General features: G+C 43.9%; 1 protein-coding gene across 17 annotated transcripts in view; it reads right to left on the bottom strand.

Moving 5' to 3' along the window:
* KCNQ2 (potassium voltage-gated channel subfamily Q member 2) overlaps nt 1-23034 on the bottom strand; it is a 124359-nt gene that overhangs the window by 32784 nt on the left and 68541 nt on the right. For 5 of the 17 annotated variants that reach the window (XM_078848331.1, XM_078848340.1, XM_073309034.2 and 2 more), the window contains exons 9-13: nt 19184-19213; nt 12860-12928; nt 10717-10764; nt 10544-10573; nt 5107-5160 (exon numbers count right to left, since the gene is read on the bottom strand). In XM_078848331.1, the coding sequence (XP_078704457.1) occupies nt 5107-5160; nt 10544-10573; nt 10717-10764; nt 12860-12928; nt 19184-19213 (231 nt within the window). The remainder of the gene's footprint in view (nt 1-5106; nt 5161-10543; nt 10574-10716; nt 10765-12859; nt 12929-19183; nt 19214-23034) is intronic. The other 12 variants (XM_073309049.2, XM_073309040.2, XM_078848338.1 and 9 more) reach the window with 6 other exon arrangements.

Below are 23034 nucleotides of genomic sequence, written 5' to 3'. Positions count from 1 at the left end.
GCCCTTATTCTGGTGGCTCCAATCCCATTTCCCAAGTAAATATGTTGCAAAAGCTTCCATGAACTAAGGATGGCAAATCAAAAAGCACTGAATTTCCTACAGATCATGAGAGAGAGGAATTTCATATTAGGACATCACAAGGTGAAATATTTTACTCATTAAAAATATCACTCATGAATCTGAGGAACATTTAAAATCCATTCAGGTCTGATCCCTGAGTACTCAAACTCTCGACATTTGGAATGCCTCCAACATTCCTTTGTATTAAACAAACAAACATTAACAATAAAGACAACATTGGTAATCCATTAAGGTTTTCCTTCTGCCATGCAATTTTTTCAGTGTAAAAGCTGACTACAATCCGCATGCAGACACAGGCCCTGTAGTGGAAAATGCAGGTGAGAGGCGGCCGGAGCTGGGGAGGGAAGAATGCAAAAGAAAAGCAAATGCTTTCAGCAAATCTAAGATCATGTCCTCATCCAACCAGAACGTCATGCAAGGAGAGGTGCAGTGTGTCAGAGAAGTGATACTTAGATGCCAACCACGCAGATGGTAGATGGACATTATTTGGTTGTACAGTATGTACGCTGAGTGGAAGGGGGAAGGGAATGGTTATCCTGACACACACAACTGCAAGAAAGGAGGCTTGTAACTGTGACTCTTGCATGAACTGAGGGAGAATGGGACATTCATTCTGCCTGTTCTAAGGGCAAGGGAGGAAAAAAGCGAATCACAAGGTTTTGTAACCTGTACCAAAATCTATGGGAAATACTAATAGAATCAGATGGTCTGGCCGGTTCCTGTATCAAAATGAGGTAGCTACTCTTGGTTAATATTTGTTTCAAACTCATTTTTTTATTATTATTAAAAAAAGAACCCTACAGCATTACTGCACAGACTTAAATGAGAATTTGCTCAGCATTTAACCTGAATCCAGTGAAGGGTGGAAACGTATAATTTATCTTTTCTCTGTTACTGAAATGTTCTTTTACTTTCTAACGCAGATTCCTAGCAAATATCTATGCCAATAAATGAAAGTCCATACTTGACTAGCGCACTTAGGGGCCTAATCCAAATTCCAGTGAAGTTAATGGAAAGACTCCCACTGACTTCACTGGGCTTTGGATTGGGACCATCTGGCATGTGATGATTACAGCAGTCACCAGAAAAGTGGTTAAGAACTAACCCTCTGTGTACATACACAACACAGAACAGTTGGTTGACACACAATGTGCTTATGGATATTGATGGTTTAACTTCTTGTTGGAAATCTCCTGGGTTTTGTGGGTTCGTTTCATAGCCTTAGCAATCTCCTGATGTTCTGTTTTTGCATTCCCTTACTCTTTGAGGATTTCCTGCATTCACAGTAATTTTGGATTAATAAAAATGACTACCTACAGTTTTTTTCATGTATTTGAAATTACACTCTTCCAGCTGCTTCATTTTCTCCTTTTGCCTGCATATAGCAAAATACTAGCCAGACTGATCAATACCATCCAGTATGCAGTGTTGTTGTAGCCATGTTGGCCCCAGGATATTAGAGAGACAGGATGGGTGAGGTGGTATCTTTTATTGGACCAACTTCTGTTTGGTGAGAGAGACACAGAAGTTGGTCCAATAAAAGATCGCTCGCCCGCCTTGTCTCTCCAATACCACCCGGGACTAAATAGTCATTTATATGCGAACTCAGTTGGCAATAATACATGTTCTACTGAACAGTATATCCAGGAGAGGGAGAGAGAGAGAGAGGAAAATTATGTTCTGTTGGAAATGGGGCCGTTGTTCAAACCACAGTGTGTGCCGAGTTCATGGCTTGTCAGAACACTTTGTTAAAGATAGGCAGAACTGCTGAGATTGAAATAATAGCCATTGTTGACCACTAGGTTTCTGGTGTGAATAACGGGTAGAAGCCAACTGCTGACAAGATCAAGGAAAGAAAATGTGGGTACACAATGCTTGCCGTGGCTGGCTTAGAATTCAAAAGAGGACAAAAATTCATGCCTGGTGTATCTCCACTGGCTTCCACAGAGTTAGAGCAGGGGTGAATATAGCCCATGGAACAGAGGAGAAAGCAGGGCTCACCGAGTAAAAATTCCAAGTACAATGTGGTGGGAAACCACCATTTCCCCTGCTATAACCTGAGTGGGCCGCAGTGCTCGTACTGGGGTGACTATCTTCCTACCTTCCGCGCTGAGTTTGAAATAACTGAAAATGCTCAAGCTGCATTGGTGCCCGAGGCCCAAATATTGGAAGGTATTTGGGCATTGCTGCGCTCAGTGCCAGAAGGCCTCACTGATTTAGGAGCCTAGATCTAATTTCCAAAAGGGATTTAGGCACTTAGGAGCTAAAATCCCACCGAGAGTCACTACAATGCTACCTAAGCCCTTGAGACCGGACTGAGCAGGGAGGCCAGGGAAGAAACACCTCAGAAATGCATCTGGCTCCTGTAGTGAAGCAGGAAACCTATTTCACCCTGTGGTTAGGTATTTTTAAATTACTGCTGACCTTTTGCGCTGTTCTCCGCCTCAGCTGTTTCTAGCACAAAGCTTTTGTCCCCTGTGTGTTTTTCAGCAGATAGAACTAGTATTATGGGAGAACATTCTAGAACGCACTATGGCATGACTGAGAATCTTCTAGAAAGTCCTGACACCATCTGCTCTTTCCAATTAAGCCAGCTTTGTGCCTGTTTTGCATTGCTGGAACGGTGCTAAGCCTGCAGAGCACATCAGCAAATCTCACCTATTCTTTACTCAACCAGAATCACCTAAACTACTGTATAGAAACATCCTACATTCCATTTCAGGCATCCCACCATCCCCATTCCTGACCCCATGCTACCCCACTGTTCTGCAAACACCCCTTGTCCACACATCATTTCCTCCTATGATTGGTAAGAACATCTTTCTTGCTCCACTCTGTCTGGGTAGACTCCAAATACGTCTTCTCCTTCCACAAAACAAAATATGGCATCAATGATTGATGCAAATAATAAAAGAGATCTAGCTATACCAAAGACCAAGATTCCTTTATGGCTCTAAGTCCCCAATGCTTAGAGACTCCCTCTTGAGATCTTGTATAGATTTGGAAGGATCCTTAGTTAATGAATTGGTTCCTTTCTTCCTCCAGCAGAAGTCAAGAAGGGGGAAATAAAAGAAAAAGCCGAGTGGGAAGGAAGGAGTTAGATTTCTTCTAAAGAAATCTAAGTGATTTATACTGCCTTTGCATATAAGAAAGTATCCATCCCTAGGAAGTAATACAAATTCACTTGGCCACTGATACCAATGTCAGAAGACAAACAAGTGAAGATCAGAGCTTCCAGTTTTCCAGGAGGTGTACTGTGTAATGACAAGCAAGAAAGAAGTGTTATTAATATCATTCATAAGTGCCAAAAAGAGCCCTAAAATTAAACAGCTGGCACTATCAATGTGCAGGAGGGAGGAGCCTTCACCAGCTAGAAGCATACACCTCCAAGGATAGAAAAGTCTGCACTGGTAGATGGGAACATGGAAGATAAGATAAAATTTAAATGTTCTGAATGAAAAAATATAGTAATGACAGCTCTAATTTGAAGCAGACTTTTTGTGAGTTATGTAAGTAATCTCTATGTAACTAACCATGCGCCAATGATATTGAAGTCAGACGTTCCTAATATAAACTCCAAGGGAGCCATAGCATGGTCAGAACATACAACAGGAGACCATATGAAGATTCTGGCTATTAGTTAAGCTACAGAAGAATCTCACTATGGAGAATTGGTTACTGTGAACTTTCCTCTTTGTCACCCATTAAGACATGGGATTTACCTCTGATTCTGAACTTCTGGTATATAAAAATATTCCAAGATAAACTAGAAGCTATCCATTCATGGCAGGTATATATATTTATATATATTAAAAAAAACAATAGCAATCAAGGAAAAAAATACACAGGGTGGAATAATTCATTGAGAAACCAGAGAGATTTCTTTAAAACTCTACTTTAGCTGCTTTCTAACAAAGAGACAAAGACTCGTGATCTTGAGGATTAAAATGGATTCCAAAAAGAGCATGCATAAATCCCATGTCACAATCATGCTGCATCACTCAGCTCCCTGCTGCCCCTGTGCTTGTGATCCTGCACTCAATGCAAGAAATAAATGGGAATTCACTGTCACCATTCCAAGCATGCAAATGCTGGGGATTAATTATTCAACCACAAGGCGCTTGTTGGCTGCCTGTAAATTCAGTGCTGGGGAGGGGAGCACTTGAATCTAATGTGAGCAGGAGAATAACGGACATATTTATATGTCAAGAAAAGAAAAAGGACACTGGAAATTCCTTATGATCCTCAGACAAGTGTGTCAAGGAACACAAGTTTGGGAGAAGTCTTTGAAGATGGTTAGCAGTCATGTTGTCAACTTGATAAAAGACACTGTATCAGACTCTAAAGTCAATCTATTTATTCCCCACTCGACCTATATGCAGGATCACTTTTAATGCAAATAGGAGATATGCCCACAATAGGAGAGACAATATATCCCCTATGTCGATTACAATAGGTTGAAGATTAGTCCTTGTCTAGCTGCGTAGTAGAGGTGCTAGATAGGCAAGCCATTCTTCCAAATGCCACAAGATTAGGAAAGGCCCATTCATAGGTATTCAGAGAGCCAAAGGAACAATGTTTAGCGGAGGTGGAGAGCTGGTGATTTTTCTGTTACTAAATTTGTATTGCTTTATAATATACAATTAACTGTGCGAGGGTTCCCTGTAGCGTAGGGTGGCGTAGAGAGATGATGAATGTTTTTTTTTTTTAAATGTTCTATTTTCCATCATTGTTTAAGCTTAGTTCTTGGCCTCCTTCATTGCTACCAGTCTCTGGCGTGCTAGCCCATATCCAGTGTCAGCATTACACATTTCCCCAGCTTCTGTTGATTCTTGTGTGCTGCATTATTGGAAAACGAGAGAGCCTCTGATTTCAGAGAAGGACATGAAGAGGCTCTTAAATTTGTTTTACTCATCTAGTACCTCTATTAAGCAGGGAAGTGATCAGAACGGGTGGTAGCAGGGTAGAGAGAGAATGAGCCGTGCAGCTTTAGATTAGTTCCGTGCGACGCATTTCCCGTGGTACCTAGAGTTTCCTGAGCAGCATCCACATAGTGACTCTCTGCATGGTTTGCTTTTACTGGAAATGAGGGGAGAGTAAAGATTAGACCCGGAAGCAAATGCCAAACAGGAAACTTTGATGATCGTTTCTAGGTTTAAAAGACAGGCTTTTTTGATGGCTGCGTTTGTGATGGGATATTAACATTTGACCATTTAAGAAAAAAAAAGGGTTTTATTTGTTGCAGTGAGATTCATGAAAGGAATTGCTCTGTAGTAACTTAGGAATGACCCGCTATTAGGAATGACCCCTTTTGCACTCAGTTGGTTGCATTACTTCACCAACTGTTGACTTTACTAACAAAATGAGTCCACCAGGTAGATCCTACCACCTGCTTGGAAAAAAAGCAGTCCCTCCTTAATTTCTTGTAAATAAATTTAATCGCTGATTTTTCAGTTCCCCGACCATGTGGAGCCCACGTTAATGTCCTAGGATAAAAACAGTTTCCTCCAAAGCCATTCAAAGGGTTTATTTCTCTTCTTTCGAGTATTTTGTTATTAATAGTTTGCTCCTTCTCTGCTTGCCACAGTGCTATGTGAAATTAGGTGTTAAAAACCCACATCAATGGAACGTGGCAAATCCCCCCGTGCTAAGGACTTGAAATTTTGAATTTCAAAATTCACAAAATCCATTTTTTGTAACACTTGCAAATCAGGATCTAAAAAAGTGTGCGTGGTGGGGGAGGCAGTTATGGACTTGTTAATGAATCTATAAAGTTCCCATGAATCTGACCCGAGTCACCCTCTTTTCTGTGCTCAGGGACTCGCATACTGTTAGCCATTCACCAAGACAGGGTTCCCCTGACACAAAGCTGCCTTCTCTTTGCAAAAAGGTTATGGGATAGCCCACTGACATAACCTGAAAATGCTTCAGACAGCTGTGCTCAAGTATTACTAGACGACTTTGCAGTTATATTTAAATTTCAGAAGGGGGGGAACCCTATTTGGCTTTCCCCACGTTTTCTTAAATTTGAACTTGGCAACCTGAAGGGCTCGTGTTTAGTAACAGAAGGAATATGTAAAATTCTTTCTGCTCTGTAGCAGCCAGTGCAAGTTCAAATGGAATCCACCCTCTCTTTCTTTAGGACTCCAAAGGCCTCTGCAACAAGTTTAGTGCAGACAGAGCCTGCACCCACATAGAGCCCAAGTGACAGGTTAGCGGCCTGGATAGCCATACAGCTGGGCTCTATAGATAACATCATAGACAGAGAATATTCAGCATGCACAGATTTGGAGAGACACATTGGTTACTTGGTTTCTTAATCTCTTTTTCAGTCTCTAAAGAAAGTAGCAGTCCCTTCTTTTCAAATAATCAGTCCCCATTATGGCAACTGATTATTCCCAGATTACACACAGTCACAGCATGAATATCTGACACCATTTTAATAACAGTATCATTTTAATAATAATATAATATATATAGATATATACACACAAATATTTTTTAAAATAATATATTCCAGTGGGACCCAATCCTGCACCCATTTAAGTTAATGGTAAAACTCCCTCTGATTTCAATGGAAGTGGGATGGGGAACCACAATCTACAACTTGAAGATGACCTTTTAAACTGGTTGCTAGGCTTATTTACACAATTCCAGGTGACCCTAACTCATGCTGGAGCATGTAATCTGCTTCTTCTAACTCTACAGTTCCCTAGAATTCTCCTGTTTCTTTGCACTCTGATTTTTTTTTCATTTTGCCTGATCCTGTCCTGAAAAATACAAAAGGAAGGGTATAAATCTCATCACAGATGCCTACAGATGTTCAACAAACCATTTTTAAAGAACATCGGACATATATTTCACATAGAAATCTCCGCAGACCTAGCTAAGCCATACATGTGCCCCTTAATACTTTGGTCAGAAGACAAAATAAGCAGAGACAACCTGCCACACTGAATTTTCAGCCTGATTAGTACGTGAATAATCACATCCCATTACCCTATCTGAATAGTAGGCCTTGCTTAGTAGGAGTAGTGAGAAAAGTCACACCCCCTCCCTTCTGCTTCCCCTGAGGCTAACAGACAGGGCAGCCAGCCGGCCATCCTTTCATCTCCACCTTGAGAGAGACACAAGAGAAGTGTGTTCTTTTATTAGAGGGAGTGATCATAGCTAGCTGCACTGTATAGGTCAGCCATCAGGACGTGAAGAGTTCTGCTCCCCCACCCCTGTCATAAGCCGATTGCGATGCAGATGGACAGACAGCACCCAAAGCACTTTGCAACAGAGCAGACTTTATGAGGAGTTAAAAAAAATGTAGCCAAATACCAACATGGTTTGTGTCCATCACAACCTGCACTGCGGGTCACAGAGAAATGAGCTTATGGTTCTTAATAGCTGATCAGCATACAACTTCACAGTGCTTGGTAACGGGATGAATGCAGACAAGTTTGAGCGTAAAACATAACAGAAAAATGGCAAAGACGAAACCCATCTCCAAGCTGCAATGCCTAATTCAAATCCAAGGCAAAATAAACTACCTCCCTTGGTAATTAAAAAAAAATACTAAAGTGTTATACAGTAATAGGGTAACCCCAAATTGGGTAACTGCATTATGTGTAAAGGGGCATTGACTTTCAGTTCTGTACAGCCCTGAGCATACTGGGCTCTGATGCATGATTGGAGCCCCTATACCAAAATACAAATAATAAATAAATTAATAGTTGAATCCCTGTGGGTTTAAAGGCACTGCATGTGAAATTAGGGGCATGGTCTTCCAGAGTATACTCTGGCTTCTATGAGACCTTCCAGTGCTACTCAATGTAAGCGTATTGGGGTCTGTTCCTAAAGGGTCCAGACATCTATTTGAGTAGAAAGAGTTTCTTTATGGGCACTGAGAATGTTGGCAATCTCAACCCTCACACGGGAAGGTGTGCTGATCTTTGTAAAATGCCTTCATCAGTTCTGCAGCTGTGTCAGAATAATGGGGTGGAAGGAAGGATTATTGCACTAGCAAAATATTGGGGGAAAATTGGTTTGGCTGCGCTAAGGAGGCTATTGAGAACAATATGGAAAATATTTTAATGCCATTATAAAAGTAAACAGCACACCCTCAGCTTTGAGTACTCCTGTGTAGCCACTTTCCTAGAAGAGCAACAAAAATGATTTGAAGCATGGGGGGAATATTATAAGGACTAAGAAAACTTAGTTTGAAAAGGAGTCAAGTGAGGAAGTTATAGAAAATAATGAATAGGAAAGAAAAGACCAATCATGCCACTTCCATTTACCCTCTCCCCCAACGTAAGAACAAAAGGGCGCTGGATACAATTAAAAGGGAAAAAATTAAAACCACTAAAAATATATTATTTTAACATGTGTATTAACCTGTGGTGCTTACTGCTGCAGGATGTTAGTGAGATGAAAAGAAAAATGCTTCTACGATTGAGGACAGCATCTGTTGTTACAGTTACACAGGCTAATATAAAGTCACAAAGGGCTATCAATCCTCAGACTTCGGGGTCTAAACAGAACCTTGGCTGAGACCAAGTAGAGATTCTTCCACATGGCACAACTAGGTGCAGTCTGGGGAGTTTAATTTTTCCTCTGAAGCGTACAAAATACGCCACTGTCAGAGACAGGATACCAGATTAGCCAGATTCTTGGGATGACATCCTGGCTCCACTGGCCTCAATGGTACTGGGGCCAATATTTCACGCTTGGTCTCTTCCAGGAAGGTACTCGCTGTGTTGTTTTCCTTGCTGATGATATCTGAAGTGGAATGGAGGACGGGAGGCTACATTCCTTCTCACTGCACAAGGTTAGGCCTCAAAGCAGGAGGAAATAAGGTCTGACTTGTGAAAACGTGATGTTGGTGATTAGATTTATTTGGCAGCTTGTGGATGGAGCACTCTGGAGATCCTACATGCACAGAAAAGCTCAGATGAGTGACAGGAAGGAGATAAAGTGGAAATAACAGTAAAGCTGGGCACTTAATCCTCTTAGCCAGCACCTTATCTACTTAAATATCCTTTACTGGATTTTGTGCCAGGGAAAAGTTAACTTGTTTCTAGCCCCTGAGATTGAAAGGTGCAGCAGCCCTTTACATCCAGTACAGGAACACCATCCTTAGACTAACATCTGTCTTGTTATATTTACAATGTTAGTGAACCGCAAGAAGTGTTTAGATCCAACAGTATTTCCTTCTTAACATATTTAGGTCATAAACTAAGTTGGGTGGGGTGGAGGGTTAAAAACATCCAGTTCGAAATTCAACCTGAAATTACTGCCAAGAACAACTAACCGATGGGATACTGACATGCAATTAACTAGGTTGAGCTGGATGGAAAATGAGGAACATTTGTCTCAAAAATTGTCATCAGCATTTCCCTCTCTCCCGTTTTGCACTGGAAAATCTGTGTAAGCTAAAACTTTCCAGCAGCTCTAGTTGACCATTGGCATGCAAAAACATTGGTCGCATACATTATTCAGCAAGTTCTAAGGCAGGGAGATCTGTGATCCCATGAGGTGTACCCTACTTTAGGTGATTCCTCAGTTCCAGTACGTGCTGTCAATCATGCTAGTGGCATCCTCTGTATCTTGCAGTGATGGTTTGAAACAGGCATAAAATATTATGCCCGTGCTCTTTAATTATATTGGACCAAATCTTGAAGCTTTCCTTATTCATGCAAAACTCCACCTGAAGTTAGTGAGTAAAGACTATGTGATTGAGTCCAAAGAGTATAGTCAGTTATTGCACAACGGGTTTGGCAAGAAGGGGTAGCAGGGGAGTGCTGGGAGGTGTTTGGAGCTGTTGACGTACAAAGCGATTGAATGGCATGGAGGGCCAGTGGACGTAGGCAATGCTCCATTTCTCCTAAACCCATGGCCTGGGAGAGTTCTGAGAGTGTCTGGCTGAACTCGCTTTGGTTTTTTGGTACAGGGACTGAAGGAAAGGCAGAGCCAGGGTTGGGCTCAGTCATGGGACGTGTGGTGGCAGGGGAACAGAACATGAAGTGTTAAAATTGTGTCTACATTGTTATTTCAGCTCCCAGATTCTGGAAACAGGCAGAGGAAAGAGAGGCATAAAACAGTCCCCTTTTCCCATGTACTCTGGACACTCATCTGCCAAAAACTCAGAAGACATCAGCCTGTGACAAAACATTTCTGAGGGCAAATTTGACACACCTCAAACCTCATCTGCTGCCAGCACAACCCCCATAGACACTATCCACATAGCTACAAAATATAGCCAAGGTATACTGCAAAGAAGGAAAATCTGATTTAAGGCCCAGCATTACATAGATGTATGACACACAGTGACATGTCCCACAGCTCAGAACAAGCGCGACAACCTGCTATGCTGGTTTTAATGGCACTCAGCTCCTTGTTGGTACAGGCATACGTGGCGCGCGCACTCTCACATACATGTAAAGCATGGGAATGGCATGTTGGCAGTGATACAGACCTGGGTGATGGCTCAGGCTGCTGCTCTTTCCTTTAAACAGAAGCAATAGGACATTATCAGTGGTGTCAGGAGCGAAGGATGCAGCTGCATTCACTGTTCAAACATAACGAAAGGACAGTACCAAACAGTACAACTAAGCGAGGTGGATGCAAGGGAGGGCATGGAGCACTTACTCCTGGGGCTTCCGGGCTGGAGAGAAGATAGCCGCAGACTCACACAACCTTGGGAGGAGACACACGAGACGTACAGGGTCAAAAAGTCACAAAACCCACCTCTTTGTGCACACAGATTACTATGGAGCCCCGTGGTTACACCACTCGCATGAGCAAACGAGGGACAGCGAATGGTCAAGCTACTTTGAAAATTTGAGTTTGTTTCTGAGCAACTCCCCAGGACTTTCACAGACCTTTCATAAACTTTCCTTTCAGCTCTTAGGCATAGAACTGACAGTCATGAGGTGTACCAGGCATTTGCTGCCCCCTACCAGAGGCCCCGCCCAACCTTTGCACACCCCTCTCTACAAAGTGGTCCTTTTCGAAATGATTAAAAGTGAGTCTGGACCACCAGGAATGATCTACAGAGATCTGCCAGGATCAGCTACCGGTGGAACCAATGAGACTTGGTCCTCCTGCAGCTAGAAGGGCTGGGAGCAGGCAGAGGCCAATCAGGGTTCAGCAAGCAAGATAAAAAGAATTGGCTGCTTCTTTCAAGGGCCAGTTCTGGGTGAAGCTGTGACAGCAGGCTCTCCCTCTCCTAAACTTAAGAAACCTGGCCTATCAGGGACCTAGCTCTAACACCATTTTGCTTGGCTCAGCAAAGGGCTGGTTATTTTATGTTATGATCTTTAATATCCAGGTGGCCATTTTGAGTTGTGTTAATTTATTTTTTCTGTAAAATTAAGGCAAGTCTGCTCTGCGGGATGCCCTGGCTCAGGCGGGCCTGTTACACTAACTCTAGGAGATGTTGTTTCATCGATGCATCTGCCCCATGCAGTGGCTCAGTAGTGCAGAAGTTTTGTTGTTGTTGTTGGGTTTTTTGTGTGTGTGTGGGGGTGGGGGGAGAGGATCGGCTGGAAGGTGCACACCACTCTTTTTCCAGCTTCTGCAGGAGCCTCAGCTGCGGCTAAAGGCTCCATATGAAAAATTATCTTTGGCAACTGCTCATTGAGAGAGAGAGACGCGAGCCATGTTTTCAAACTCTGGCAATTTGGGTATGCAGTTGCTGCATGTCATTTAGATGTCTAAATACCTGATTGCCCCAGTAAATCCAGGGCATAGAAGACAAAGTGAACTAAATGGCACCTCTACAATTTCTGGCACAAAACCAGAGGCCAAGTTAAGGCCAGGCTGAAAATCTCACCCAAGGTTCATATACGATTCAAGAACTTCTCTCTCCCAACAAAAAAAAATGATGAAAAATGGCCTGGTGGCCTAGTGAAAGTTCTTTGCATTTCCACCTAGGAGAGCTGCATTTGATTTCTGGCCACCATCTCCCATTCTCCAAGCTGGCAGGGATTGAGAATGCTGCAGAGGCAGCTCACTTGGTCCTTGGGAGAGAGGGAGTGACACTTGTCCCCCAGTGAGTAGGGATTTGCCTGAGCCAGAACACCAGATCACTCTGGGGAAGTTCAGATGCAAATCCAGGGACCAATTTCCTAAAACTCTAGTGGACATACGAATGCAGATCTCCTGGGCCTGGCTCTACTCAGCAGTGACCATTTTAGGTAGTTAAATAACGTGGTATTGATGAGCTCTGAAGAGAGTCCCATCCAAATTCCCTTGAGCAGAAGGAGAGAAGCCATGCTACAGGGCCTGGGGGAACATAACACAGATGCCATTTACAAACAAGCCAGGAGCCATGCCCAATCCTGGGGTTAAATATACAAATTGTAAGTCCTTTAGTCAGGCATGTTAAGCTCCTGATGCTTTAACAATTTTTCTGAAACATGAGATAACTCCAGAGGTCTTAAAAAGCCCCAACCCCCTTCAGCACTTTGCTCAGACTGGCCAGGTAGCCTCATGACATATTACTTTCTGTTGTCAGCTGAACACGCAGGGAATGTTTAATAGAAGATGATGTAGGAAAGGGTCTAGCAAAGGAATTTACAAGCATCACCTGGGGAGAGGGATGGGAGCCAACGCACCATATATAACCCATTATATGGCAGCATCCAGGTACACAGAATTATCCAGGGCTGTGCACATACCAGGGAAGGAAGGAAGGAAGGAAGGAAGGAAGGAAGGAAGGAAGGAAGGAAGGAAGGAAATTGGTTTGCCAGCTGGGTGTTTTCTGAGCTCTCCCAGCTCTGTTGCTAACCTGAAAGTCAGTCCCGATTTGCTCTTCAGGTTCCTGAGGAGTTCCAGCTGGTTCAGAGGCGGAATGAGTCTAAAGTGAGAAAATGAGAGACAATTACATTCAGGCAGAGACAATATCACAACTTCCTGTCACGGGAACTACCCCACCCACCTACTTTCAACCAATCTGAGCTTTGTGTCGTGGTTTGCAAACACCGGGTAGCTTGGGGAGAATGAACAGGGATCGTACTGCTAAGGCCACTTTTCAAAGTGCCCGAAGGTAGGTGCAGGAGAGACAGATAGCAAGGCAGTGAGAGAAAGAGAGAGAGAAATTTCATCTGCATTCTTGTATCTCTAAACTCTCCGAAGTTGAGCAGTGGCCAGTGTTCCTGTACAGTACTGTTACATTTGGCAAGGCAGGTGTTTACAGCATGTTGTTTAGCAGTTGGCCCTACTTTGTTAGAGGTGTCATGCAGGTCCCAGAGACTAGGGCTGGCAGAAGAACTCAAAGTACACTGTAGTGTGATCCTGTTGCCAGAGGCAGAACTCCAGAAACTGGGGGTATCCTGGAGGAAGAGGCAGAATCTTACAGTGTGAGGAGGGACAGACTTCCAGAGGCTGCGACTATCCAAGGAAACTGGCAGCAGTGTTTAAGACTTATAACAAATGCTCGGTCCAGCTTTGAATTTGGTTGAATGTTTGATTCATACTTCATGTGTCCGGTCCTGGTGAAGACAAAATAAATGGATGATATGCCTTGTATCTTAGGGTAGAACGGATGTTTCCTCCTCATCTGTGATCTGAAACTTACAGAAAAAGAGACTCACCCTACCACTCTGATCATCCATTGGTTCATGAAAAATTCTGCCTATCTGGCTTTATCTTTCTAACAACATAAAACCTACTGAGTTGCAATGCACGGCAGGTATTAACTATGCTGCCCACCTGTATGTCAGCTGGCAGAAGTGAAGGAGAGACGTTTATGTAAAGGGCAGAAAGAGTGCTACTGTGAGTCCACGAAACCTTTATGGATCTGAGGATGGCTCTATAAATATTTTACATTGATATTCACGGTCGAGTTCTCAACTGCGAGAGAAGCAGACTGGAAATGTCGGGAGACGGGATTCATCTCCGTAAAAGACTCACTTCGCTGGAAAGAGCAGCATCCACTCAAGCGTCTGCTCAGGGACTCTGTGCGCAGGGTCAGGGGCTGATGGGACAAATCCAGATGCTTGTTGAGACTTCCTTGGCACAACCCTGGTGTGTCTTTGCCAATATCCGAAACTCCTCCTTCCAGCATGTCTTCCCAGAGGGCATGAAATCAGCACAGATAACCCTCCGGCCTGCCTGTGGCAAGTCTCAAAATATTTACACTCTTGCCTGAAGTAAATGCGCCCAGATACTAGCTAGTTCAGTCTGGAATGGGTGTAAGAGTTTGTCTTCACTATCACGCTACATTGGTGCAGCTGCACCGACGTAGCACATCTGGTGAAGACGCCCTATGTCGCTGGGAGAGAGCTCTCCTGTTGGCCTAATTACTCCACCTCAACGAGAGGCGGAAGCTATGTTGGCAGGCGTTCACACCCCTGAACGACGTAACTTACATTGGCTTACGTGGTCGTGTAGACAAGCCCTAGCTAGCCAGACCCCTATGCAGCTCTTGGCATCCTAAGGCAGCACATCAAGGAATTTATGCTCATTCAAAGGAGAGTCACCCATCCTGGACTGCTGCCTCCTCCTTCTCAACATACACAGCACCTCCTACATGGCAGCTGTCTGGGTTCCTTACAAATGTGTCACTCACAGCATGCAGGGAGGGCAGTCCTTAACATCGGAATCTCAGTGCACAGTTAGCAACTAAGGAGGGCAGAGCATCGAAGAAAGCTGCTCTTTCCCCCACCATGTTCTGTCAGATGACCACTTCTGTGACGCATCCAGACTACTGGCGAAAAGAGCGAGAACCATGAGGTGTCTCCTGTATGGGCAGGATCTCTTTGCTCAGCTATGACCCAGCTGTTCAGATCTAAAACTGGGCTCTACACTTCAAGTAAAGGAGATTCTGCATTAGCTGTCAGCAGTCGCAGGACTGATATCTAGTCATTACAGGGCAAGAAGCATTCCCGAACTTAGATGCTCCCTATGGATTGGACGCACCTGTCCGTCCCAGATAAGCTATCACACTGGTCATAGTCATTGGTCCACATTTCTTATACACCTGCTCAGTCAATCTTGGAACAAAGCAGGGCATAATTATGGACATGTTCTTCAGCAGCTTTAAATTATAAGGGAAGCATTTTCAGTGGTCTTGCTTAACTGACCACACGATTACAAGAGCATGTGTGCTGCATGTACAAAACTCACATTTAAAAGCACAATTATCCATTCAGTGAATGTAATGGTTGGGTTTTTGTGTGCCCAAAATGGAGGTAATCAAAAAGTTCCTAAAGAGGTTGACAAAAATAGGGCCTCAAAATTTGGCCTGGCTTCTTTCCAGAGCAGTACAGCCACATTCCTCTGACATCTCTCAGCCAGAGTTTTGTTTCCCCCTAAAGGATAACACATACTGAAGCCAGCCATCCTGATGAATTAATGATCCTACCAGGGAGACCCTGATCTCGCTGCAGTGGAGTGATGCATGAAGCACTTCATCATTATGTTCATTCAGGGCCACTGGCTGTTTTTTGTAGATTCCTTGCAGGGCATTATCTGAGCCGATGTGTGCACAAAATCAAGCACAAAATGCCACTGATTTTTACTGGAAGTTGTGCACCTAATTCCTTTTTGTGGATTACTTTCTTCATCTCCAGTAAAACATCTGGTGATGGCCCAGCTTTTCTGCACTAGGGTGAGCAAACTAGGAGTCCAAATGGCCTGTCCAGTGTGACCCGGCAAGTCAGTAACTCAATCAGAGCTAGGTCCCAAGATCTTTCTGTTGGCTCCCAGTCACTTGCTCCAACCACGGGAACAAACGCATTAGGCTCACATGATGCTGAAAATGGCTGCCTCTCCGTAGAACAGGTTCAGCCATGTGGCTTCCAAACGCCAGCAGCTGAATGCAGCACTGAAGCCAAAGGAACGAAAGGGAGTTCGCAAATGCAGATGCTACATTTTAATGGTGGAGTCTGTGTGTTTGCGGAGCAAAAGAAGGAAGGTTGACTAGTCTTCTGGCGATCATCACTGGAGACAGGAGCAAACCTGAACATGCTGAACCCAAAACCTAGATGCGAGTACTGCCGCTCGGCCTCCTCTCTAGCTATCATACCAGTTCAGGAACCAGTTACTGAGCTGCTCTGCCAGTGAGGTACACTGTGGCTTTTATGTCTTCATACACCTCATATGAAGGGAAATGGAGGGCTCAGGTTTTGCTGAGTTTCGTTCCAAACTGTTGGATCTTGACATCTTTGTGCCTCTAAGGGTACATCTACACAGCAGGTGGGAGTATGCCTCCCAGCTCAGCTAGACAGACACGCACTAGCTCTGCTCAAGCTAGCATGCTAAAAATAGCTGAGTGGCCGTTGTGGCCTGGGCGATGGCCCAAGCTAGCCACCCAAGTATGTTCCCAGGGGGTCAGGCGGGCTTGTACTCTGGCTGCTTGGCCGTGCTGCCGGCAGGGCCGCAAAGTCCACATTGCTATTTTTAGTGCACAGCTCAAGCTGAGCGAGAGTGGGTCTGTCCCCCCAGGCTGGGAGGCACCCTCACAGCTGCAGTATAGAAGTACCCTGAAGGTGCACGGGTGGAAGAGAACTGTGTGCAAAGTAGGGTGTTGTCGTGTTTTGCGCTAGGATGTGGAAAAGAACCTGAGATTGTGGTGTTTGACATTTTCTCTCTCTCGTCCCAGCATTCGTTTCACTTGCTTCAAGGGTGCATGTTTCAAGACCAGCAAGGCAAGAGGATGCACACACCAAGGTACAGTACGACACACAGCTCACGCTACCCAACTCAGCAACGGGTTAGAATTTCCTGCTCGCTGCACAGGCTCTCCTGCTTTGTACTTGTGGCTCCAGAAGTGAATCATCTCCTCTCTCTCTCATTAAATTGACCGCCCTGCTCTTGTTGATACATCACAAGAAACACAACACTAACATCAGGCATTCCCTGCCCACGGCACAAAATTACTGTTGCTGGGAGCACAAATATTCAAGCATAACAGAGCCGGGGCCGTGGGGTTCTCATGCCTCAAAGCCCGCCGCAAAAAAAACACGATACCATCACAAACCACAACAGGGGGAAAACAGCTGGACGGGGCAGTGTGTACCCACACACACATGCACACACACAGAACCGATAGTCATTATCCCATAAGGCAGCCCCAGGGAGTGAGGGAGGAAGACGGAACATCAAAGCGATGAGAAGGAGTGGATGTCAGAGCTGGGTGGACAGCATGGTACCGTGAGAGGCCCAAGATGCAGCAAGTCCTGTCTCTGAGAAGAACCAAGTGCCCACACTCGCAATGAACCTCCTTTGCATTGTGGTTTTGTCTTTATGGACCGAGACACCACAAAACTGATAATGAGGAACCCCGTCTTACAGCTTTTACTCACACAAGCAGTCCCATTGACTTCAACAGAATTACTCATGTGTGTAAGGCTTGCAGAATTGGGCCTTATGGGCCAGATCTTTGTTGGCGTCAATGGAGCTATGCTGATTTACACCAGCTGAGGATCTGGCATTGTATGCATATGAATTTTGAATGCATATGAATTTTCAGCTGCAGTCCCTGATTTTTGCATGCCCATGTTTACATATGCAATTGATTCTGCTTGCAAAAATGCACAGACTCATTCTGCACTTAAATATGGGTACGGGGGGCACTGTTGTCAGAGTAGGCAAATGTGCACACACAAAAATTGAAGGCCAATTTGAGGCTAGCGGAAGTTTGGGCCCAGTAACTTGCATAGGGTTTTCTTCTCTAAATCCCATTTTCGCTACCGTACATAACAATTTTGCAGAGAATATCTGGAACCTGATCCTTATTCCAATGAAGTCAATAGCCTATATGGCATCAGGACAGAAATAACCATGCAGTTGCTTTGTAATTGTAGAATAGTAAGTCTGTACACAAATGGCTAAAATATAAAAATTGAGGTGAAGTATGTGTCCTGTAAAATTAACGATTTTCTGAAGTATGACTTTGTGGCTCTGACCTGAACAACTCTTCATAAATTTTCCAACTTCTGGAAGTTTGTAAATACCTTTATTTTATGGACTGCAAACAAGAGGCCATTTTTTTATCTCAGTTATACCAGAGTAAAGCAACGGCTTTTCAAACCGAGCTTCCATTCTGTGCCACAGTGAAGTATATCCACAACTCTGTCCCTGCAGTGCATTGTTGCTTTTTTCCTGTAAATTAACTGCAGGGACAAAAATGTGACTGCAACTCACTGTGGCTGTAAAACGTGCAACTGCAAAATCTGAGACGGGTTTGGAAAAACAGGCCTGAAATCAGATTGACATCAATGGAGTGTATGTGGATTTACACTGGTTTAACGGAGAACAGGATCAGGCCTGCAATTTTGAAATGCAAAGCAGCAAATAGGTGATCACTGTTCTCCTTCTTAAAATAAGTATTTACTTTCCTTTGGGATTTCCTTCATGTCTAACATATCCCTGTGATTTGAAAATCCACTTTTAGTAGCCACTGAGATAATATTTATTCATAATAAATCTTTTACATGTATCATACATATAGATCCTTTCAACCTGAAAGACTCCAAAAGGTTAGACTCACTGAATGAATTATTCACTGCAAACAGTTCGCTCAGCTCTGAATTGCCAGTAACTCTCATAAACCTTATTGAGGTTAAACTGCCCCTTCGAAAGCTAGCACAGGCTGTCAAGTGAGGTCAAAACCAGCCATTTCGGTTTAACGTATCTTCACTGGTAGTTAGTGGCCACAGCTGTGACAACCAAGAGTGGATTGGGATAAGAGAGGGCTGCAGAGGAGAAAAAAGGGGTGAAGGAGAGGAAAAGTTGAGAGATGGAAATACGAAAAAAAGGATGAGAAAAGGGCAGAAGAGAATGGGGAGTTTTCTTATTAACTGTCCTATGAATCTGAAGGTGTTCATAACTTCCACTTAGAAAACCAAGCTCACTGAGAAATCTCCTGTTCTCCTTCCTGACATTGCCATGTAGATGTACAGTTTCCCAACGCTTGTACAAACCACCAGCTAGACTATTGATGAAGATGCATGGAATTAGCCTACAGACAGTTGAGCGGGGAGGTTGATTTTGGAGCTTTTTTTAAAAAAACCAGGGTTTTGGTTGTATTACAGGCTTAGCATGTTACGGTCCCAGACAAAGAAGGAGTGACATAACACATGGTTTTAGATTCACATGCACTTCATACCTGGAGGCACCATACGTTTGCGTTTGCGAGCTTTTCGAGTGTTTTCACCAAAGAAAACAAAAGGGGCCAGAGAAAGAAAAACAGCAAAAGGGGTGGAAGGAGGGAGAAAAGAAACAGAAGAAAGAAAATTAGCATGTGAGCTACCTGTATTTCAATGAGCAGATGTACTGTGAACCGGGCTTACAGGTGGCTGGCAAATCTGAATTGGCTCCAGCTTTCCCAACCTCAGTAGGACTACAAATTGCTGCAGATCCGTATCGCACTTCAATAATGGCTAGTCTAGGGTTTGCTCAAAAAACAAAGGTGGGCAAAAGAGATTGAGGGGAAAATGTAGAAACCTCCAAGCAACCTTTTGCAAACATTCCCTGGGGGAATTATTACATTTGGAGGTTCTGTCAGCTGGGGCCTCCTCCTAGAATCACATGAGCTCCTCACTCTGAAATGCTAACTAATGAGGTACCTCTCCAGAAGCATAGCTCCTGGGTTCAACGTGTCCAAGAATGAGGTTCAGAAGATCTACACTAATTCCATACCATAAGCATATCTCTAGTGGCCATTGATTTATACCCTATGACTGCCAATACACAGAGAGCGCATTCACATCAGGGATAGTAATGTAGTCGAGAGCTGGGTATTGTTAGAACTGGTGGTGATGAAGGACAGAGTCCTTTTAAGCAAATCTGGTTACAAATGTACACAAAAATTTCTGATGTCTTGGTGTATAAGTATGTACATGCATAAATGCCCATTACAATGTGCTTTTCTATGCAGATTGAATCCATATGTTTCACGTTTTATTTATTTGAACTTTGGTACTGACATACTTTGAGTGTAAGGGTTCAATTTTAGATTTTCTTTGGGAATAAAATATCCTCCCAAAAGAAGTGGGTCTGACTCTACTGCAGTAGGTCATTGCAATGAGGTTCTGGAAATCTGATGTTCCCGCAAGGCGTATGTAATAATTTTCCAGTGTGAAACAATCCATTCTTTGTGGGAGCAACATTGAGAAAACATGTAAGCCCATGTCACAGGGCTCCTGCTGACAGCTACTTAATGAGGAATAAGCAGTACAATGTGAGCAAAAGATGCGTCAATGCCAACCTACCAGCTTTGGGCCAAGATACCAGTCACCACATCTTACTTATCACGCGGAGGAAATACCCACTTCCCCATACCCCCTTCCAAAACAGACTTATTCATCTGCTAGATCACAGCAGAGGTAACCCACGGCAGGGCTGTCCTGTGTCATTTTGGGCCATGTGGCATTCCATCAGTGACTTATATTGCTTATTTCATTCAACAATTTGGAATAACATGAATTCCTTAGGGAAGTGGGTAGAAGAAGGCAGAATGGACACTGCGCCTCTGTGTGTGATGAAAGCTACAGCCAGAATATAAAGTTAACCCCCCACTTCCTTTTTTTTAATGGGGGGGGGGGACGCTACTTGTACTGAGCTTCGCCTGACAGATTTCAAGGGCTATTGACATGGGAGATGATACGTTATAGAGTGAACCCCATACATTAAATCATAAACTGTGAGAGGCTACTGGTGGTTCTGTGCAGCATCCAGGAGAATTTCAGAGGATGCACCACGTTGCATGACTGACATTGGCACTCAGTGCTCAATTCCTAATGAAAGAGATGCCAGGGCACAAGCCATTTTTTTAACTTTAATAACTGACGTGGCAAGAGGGGCCGGGGCTAGGAACTGCCCGGCCTAGAGGTGCCGGGGCTCAGCCCTGGCTCAAATGAAGCACTGCCGACACCATGTTTTATCCAGTGTGTCGGGCACCTTATGCAGCAGCCCGCGGGTGGTTCATTTATATCACAGTAATTTTGGTTCAATGGCAAACCTTGGCACGTCAATTTAGCAACTGTAATAAGAGGATCTCCGATGGTTTACAAACATTTATTAATACTCCCGACACCCATCTGAGGCCAGGTTTATTATCCCCATTTACAGTCAGGGAGATTTTGTTATAAAGAAGTTACAGTAAGTGACTTTTCCAAGATCAAACCACAAGTCAGTGACAGCGCTGAGAACAGATCTCTGCCGTCCTGGCTCCTAGTCCCATGTCTATAACCTCCCGATCATACATACTCCCCTTACTTCATAGTAAGGACAGTATTGCTACATTTAGAAACTGTAGTACAGGGGTTCTCAAACTGGGGGTCTGGACCCCTCAGGGGGTCGTGAGGTTATTATATGGGGGGGTCGCGAGCTGTCAGCCTCCACCCCAAACCCCGCTTTGCATCCAGCATTTATAATGGTGTTAAATATATAATATAAAAAAGTCTTTTTAATTTATAAGGGGGATCACACTCAGAGGCTTGCTGTGTGAAAGGGGTCACCAGTGCAAAAGTTTTAGAACCACTGCTGTAGTACAATCGAAACCTGTTAAGCATTAACAAGGTGCAAACCAAATTCCTAGACATGCAGACCTGCCATTTGGGGAAGTTCATCAGATCTTTTTCCACATTCAGATCTGTCTCCAAACTATGTGGCTTACGCCATATTTAACATATTGGTGTGACATGGTTTTCTTTTGACCTTGTGGGTGACATTCACTGTACCTGCATACAGCACAATAATCAGGGTTTATGCAGGTGAAATTCGGTGGGAAAGGAATGTGAATTGGAGACAAAATCTACCCTCCCCAACCCAGGGAAAGTGCATTGGGCTTCAGCCCCAGGGGATAGAATAATGGCCATCATTTGTGAGGGGTGTTATGGCCAGTGAACCCACATATTCAAATGTCCCCAACCCTTAGTCATTTGAATGTCAAATTCAAATCATTGAATTTGACATTCAAAGTGTACCTGCATACAGCACAATAATCAGGGTTTATGCAGGTGAAATTCGGTGGGAAAGGAATGTGAATTGGAGACAAAATCTACCCTCCCCAACCCAGGGAAAGTGCATTGGGCTTCAGCCCCAGGGGATAGAATAATGGCCATCATTTGTGAGGGGTGTTATGGCCAGTGAACCCACATATTCAAATTCCACCCTCTGGGCCAGCCTGTGCAGAACTAGTGGTAATATCTCCTCCAAGGACCACAGGTCATGCAGTTGTTCCTCAAACAGAGATTAATTGCCTTGCATCAGCCCCTCACCCCCTCCCACCATGAGTAACTCATCCTTGAGGGAGTTTTAGTTAAGATGGCTCTACTCTTTCATAGGCTAAATTTCAATTCAACGCATCCAAAAGGTCTTCATTTACCTGACCAGATTAGCTTTCCACCTGAATTTTAGCTTTTGGTCCACGTGATGCAACGATTTTAACGGGCTAATTGCTTTAGCAAATAGTCATTGAAAAGGATTTCACTGTCCAGAGGCTTATTCTTTCAAACACCCTCAAGGCCTGATCCATGGCCCACTGAAATCAATGGCTGGGCTGCCACGGACCACAACGGACTTTGGAGCAGATCCAGTGCTCTCACCCTCGCTGAGAGCTGACTTCAGTAGGAATTATTTAACCTCAATTAAAGGCAAGGAGAAGGGAGGGAGAGACTCACTGAATGAGTGTAATGCTATTGGGAAACAGGCTTTTTAAATAAAACACTGAAGGTGGTTCATAAATGTCTTCAGCTAAAAGAAATAAACATAGGGAATGGATCCCGTGCAAAATGCACTGATCATAATAGTAATGTGAGTTCCAGTGGACTTTGAAAATGGATTAACAGACTGGCTGCAGGGTTTCTGACAGGCCCACCCACTCAAGGAAACATATTCTGATTGTCTGCTAGGATTCCAACACGCACCAATAATCAGGGAGAACAGAAACAGATTTTGATTTCTAATAGACAGCTCTTCTGTCTGACAGTTCCTCCCAGGGGTAACAGACCTACC

The sequence above is a fragment of the Lepidochelys kempii genome, chromosome 13 (assembly GCF_965140285.1).
Source record: "Lepidochelys kempii isolate rLepKem1 chromosome 13, rLepKem1.hap1, whole genome shotgun sequence".
Taxonomy (NCBI): Eukaryota; Metazoa; Chordata; order Testudines; family Cheloniidae; genus Lepidochelys; species Lepidochelys kempii.
This window is presented reverse-complemented; position numbering and strand designations above follow the sequence as displayed.